Genomic DNA, 5,000 nt, shown 5'->3' with positions numbered 1-5,000 from the left:
TGCCAATAGTTTTCTCAGATAAAATGCTGAAAAACTACATTACCCATAATGCTGTGCAGTATATCCAAGCAAAAGATCTCATAAGCTCCGCCTACTTCCATGACGCTCTGCGAATGATGTAATCGAGTCGATCTCTCTGCTCTCAAAATACTTAAATATTTAAATATGTATTATATATATATATATATATATGCATATTGTGCAATAAACCTAAAACACATTGTTCTTACATATCTGTATTGACAACATTGAGAGATTGGTAGAGTAATGGAAAGGTAATGTTAATGTATTATAGATCTGCTATAGATATATATATATATATATATGACCCTCCACCTTCCCCAGCTCCACCTGTATAGATCTGATACGGGGGTTAAATCTTATGTTACATGAAAATATATGTATATTCAACAGTTTTAAATGAGCAGTTTTATGTTTCTCCATCGTTTTTAATTAGATTATCCTTCGTAATACTTCATCACTAAAGTCGTTAAGTTCACAGTCTTGTACCTTTTGTCTTTTTGTCTGATTTTCAAATATTTATTCGCTTCAAATCAAAGTGTGTAAAGTTGTGGTTCTCCTCGTAGATGACTGGTTCGGTTCATGGACTTCCAGAAGCACTGATGGACAGGCAGTGCTGAGCTCTAGTTCTTAAAGTGTAGATCTTTTAATTATTCAGCGCTCCGAGTGTCTGGAGTTCAGCTGCATTATTCATATCCTCTGAAAACATGAAAACTGCACAACTAATGCTGAGAGAATGATCATGTATCACAGTTTGGGGTGAATGTTTTTAAAGGGTTAGTTCACCCAAAAATGAAAATTAGCCCATGATTTACTCACAATCAAGCCATCCTAGTGTCTTCTTTCAGCCAAACACAATCTGAGTTATATTAAACAATATGGTGGACAGATGCACTTTTTTGAGGCTTCAAAATCTCGTCCCCCTTCCCCCTCCCCCCCATTCACTGCCATTATAAAGCTGGGAAGAGCCAGAACATTTTAATATAACTCTGATTGTGTTCGTCTGAAAGATGAGTGTCATATACACTAGGATGAGTTGAGGGAGAGTAAGTCATGGGCTAACTCTCATTTTTGGGTGAACTATCCCTTTAACAGATTTACAGATTTTGTTTAGTTGTTTGATGACGCTGTACTCACTCAAACACACACTCACACACACACACACACACACACACACACACACACTCAGACTGATCATGTGTGTTTTGTCTCCTCAGCTCTGATGGTTGAGGTCGGTGTGTGACGCTCAGAGTCTCCGCTTCACTCAGCATGTCTGCTCTACAGGTACACACACACACACACACACACACACACACACTCTGCATGAGAGGAAGTTTAACAGAAGTTGTGTGTGTTCCTCTCGCAGGGAGCGTGGCCATCCGGCACCGAGTGTGTGGCCAAGTATAATTTCCAGGGCAGCACCGATCAGGACCTTCCCTTCAGCAAAGGAGACCTGCTGACCATCATCAGCGTAACCAAGGTAACGGCCAATCAGCGTAACCAAGGTAACGGCCAGTTAGGCGTAACCAAGGTATCGGCCAATTAGCCGTAACCAAGGTAACGGCCAATCAGGCGTAACCAAGGTATCGGCCAATCAGGTGTAACCAAGGTAACGGCCAATCACGTGTAACCAAGGTAACGGCCAATCAGGCGATCAGGCGTAACCAAGGTAACAGCCAATCAGGCGTAACCAAGGTAACAGCCAATCAGGCGTAACCAAGGTAACGGCCAATCAGCGTAACCAAGGTAACGACCAATCAGCGTAACCAAGGTAACGACCAATCAGACGTAACCAAGGTAACGGCCAATCAGCGTAACCAAGGTAACGACCAATCAGACGTAACCAAGGTATCGACCAATCAGGTGTAACCAAGGTAATGGCCAATCAGGCGTAACCAAGGTAACGGCCAATCAGGCGATCAGGCATTACCAAGGTAACAGCCAATCAGCGTAACCAAGGTATCGGCCAATCAGGCGTAACCAAGGTAACCAAGGTATCGGCCAATCAGGCGTAACCAAGGTAACGGCCAATCAGGCGTAACTAAGGTAACGGCCAATCAGGCGATCAGGCGTAACCACGGTAACAGCCAATCAGTGTAACCAAGGTAACGACCAATCAGGCGTAACCATGGTAACGGCCAATCAGGAGGCAGACTATGATGTCATGCGCACTGTAGCGTCTCACACTCTTCAGTCTCCAAACATCACCAGCGACACATCAGAGATTATGAGAAATCATTTATCAGAAATTTCAGTAATTGGTCCATTTTTAAAAAGTATTTTCCTGTGAATCAAATATCAGACTGAAAGAGCTTCTATTCGCCGTTTTTCTTTTTTATTGTTCTAAGAAAAATAGTTAAGTCTTTCCCTGCCAGTGTTTTTGAACAACTCGTCCGTCACCACCTGATCATTTCTGATCATTTTCACAAAACTTTCAAGGCCTTTGTATGAATATCTGAACATGCAATATATCAGAAGAATGAACAGACTCTGCTTATAAACAAGAAACCTGTTCATATATCAGTGCTGGGCAACCATTTATCACATCCAAAATAAAAGTTCTTTACATTATATATGTGTGTGTGTACTGTGTATAATTATTTTGTATATATGAATACACTCACATGCATGTATATATTTAGGATTTTTTTATTAATAATATAAATGTATATTATATATCATATAAATGATGTACTTTAATATACAGTATATACATGCACATTTTTCTTATATATATGTTGAAATGGATGTTGGAAAATAATGAGTTTTCTGTTCACCGAATGCTTTTTAATCTGCGCTATTGCTTCAGTGCACATGAACAAGCGCTTCGCTGTGTGTTGTGTAGTGACGTGTGTGTGTGAGTGAGCAGATATGAGCAGATTCTGAGCAATACGCTGTATTTAATATATCATGACTCACGAGTATTTGTGTTAAATCTGCTCAGATTTGGAAAGCGAGTGAACATTATAAGTAACCCCACATTGGCTCGTGATTTTTACACGCGTTTGGCAGGTCTGGATATATATATATATTTATAAATCAAAACAACAAATCTTCAGTTATAATGTGATGTGATGCTCATGATCTTCATTGATGGTTTTTTACTGCTTTATTAACGAAGGACCCAAACTGGTACAAGGCGAAGAACAGCGTCGGTCGAGAGGGAGCGATTCCTGCCAACTACGTCCAGAAGAGAGAAGGAGTGAAGTCTGGAGGAAAGCTCAGCATGATGCCGTGAGTTCATGACCTCTGAGACCCGGTCTCAGTCATACAGGACTAGAGTTCATGACCTCTGAGACCCGGTCTCAGTCATACAGGACTAGAGTTCATGACCTCTGAGACCCGGTCTCAGTCATACAGGACTAGAGTTCATGACCTCTGAGACCCGATCTCAGTCATACAGGACTAGAGTTCATGACCTCTGAGACCCGGTCTCAGTCATACAGGACAAGAGTTCATGACCTCTGAGACCCGGTCTCAGTCATACAGGACTAGAGTTCATGACCTCTGAGACCCGGTCTCAGTCATACAGGACTAGAGTTCATGACCTCTGAGACCCGGTCTCAGTCATACAGGACTAGAGTTCATGACCTCTGAGACCCGATCTCAGTCATACAGGACTAGAGTTCATGACCTCTGAGACCCGGTCTCAGTCATACAGGACAAGAGTTCATGACCTCTGAGACCCGATCTTAGTCATACAGGACTAGAGTTCATGACCTCTGAGACCCGGTCTCAGTCATACAGGACTAGAGTTCATGACCTCTGAGACCCGGTCTCAGTCATACAGGACAAGAGTTCATGACCTCTGAGACCCGGTCTCAGTCATACAGGACTAGAGTTCATGACCTCTGAGACCCGGTCTCAGTCATACGGGACTAGAGTTCATGACCTCTGAGACCCGGTCTCAGTCATACAGGACTAGAGTTCATGACCTCTGAGACCCGGTCTCAGTCATACAGGACAAGAGTTCATGACCTCTGAGACCCGGTCTCAGTCATACAGGACTAGAGTTCATGACCTCTGAGACCCGGTCTCAGTCATACAGGACAAGAGTTCATGACCTCTGAGACCCGGTCTCAGTCATACAGGACTAGAGTTCATGACCTCTGAGACCCGGTCTCAGTCATACGGGACTAGAGTTCATGACCTCTGAGACCCATACTCATACAGGACAAGAGTTCATGACCTCTGAGACCCGGTCTCAGTCATACAGGACAAGAGTTCATGACCTCTGAGACCCGGTCTCAGTCATACAGGACTAGAGTTCATGACCTCTGAGACCCGGTCTCAGTCATACAGGACAAGAGTTCATGACCTCTGAGACCCGGTCTCAGTCATACAGGACAAGAGTTCATGACCTCTGAGACCCGGTCTCAGTCATACAGGACAAGAGTTCATGACCTCTGAGACCCAGTCTCAGTCATACGGGACTAGAGTTCATGACCTCTGAGACCCATACTCATACAGGACTAGAGTTCATGACCTCTGAGACCCGATCTTAGTCATACAGGACTAGAGTTCATGACCTCTGAGACCCGATCTCAGTCATACAGGACTAGAGTTCATGACCTCTGAGACCCGGTCTCAGTCATACAGGACTAGAGTTCATGACCTCTGAGACCCGGTCTCAGTCATACAGGACTAGAGTTCATGACCTCTGAGACCCGGTCTCAGTCATACAGGACTAGAGTTCATGACCTCTGAGACCCGATCTTAGTCATACAGGACTAGAGTTCATGACCTCTGAGACCCGGTCTCAGTCATACAGGACTAGAGTTCATGACCTCTGAGACCCGGTCTCAGTCATACAGGACTAGAGTTCATGACCTCTGAGACCCGGTCTCAGTCATACAGGACTAGAGTTCATGACCTCTGAGACCCGGTCTCAGTCATACAGGACTAGAGTTCATGACCTCTGAGACCCGGTCTCAGTCATACAGGACTAGAGTTCATGACCTCTGAGACCCGATCTTAGT

At 44.0% G+C, this 5,000-nt stretch overlaps 1 protein-coding gene across 5 annotated transcripts in view; it reads left to right on the top strand.

Moving 5' to 3' along the window:
- cskl (c-src tyrosine kinase-like) overlaps positions 1–5,000 on the top strand; it is a 74,629-nt gene that overhangs the window by 27,411 nt on the left and 42,218 nt on the right. For all 5 annotated transcript variants that reach the window (XR_014627368.1, XR_014627369.1, XM_084408830.1 and 2 more), the window contains 3 exons: positions 1,239–1,305; positions 1,388–1,501; positions 3,143–3,255. Coding sequence is in view for 3 of the 5 variants with exons in the window: in XM_084408830.1 (XP_084264956.1) it covers positions 1,291–1,305; positions 1,388–1,501; positions 3,143–3,255 (242 nt within the window). In the remaining 2 variants the exon portion in view is untranslated. The remainder of the gene's footprint in view (positions 1–1,238; positions 1,306–1,387; positions 1,502–3,142; positions 3,256–5,000) is intronic.

Source organism: Rutilus rutilus, assembly GCF_951802725.1.
Source record: "Rutilus rutilus genome assembly, chromosome: 5".
Classification (NCBI taxonomy): domain Eukaryota; kingdom Metazoa; phylum Chordata; class Actinopteri; order Cypriniformes; family Leuciscidae; genus Rutilus; species Rutilus rutilus.
The sequence above is the reverse complement of the archived record's forward strand: the minus strand, read 5'-3'. Positions and strand labels throughout refer to the sequence as shown.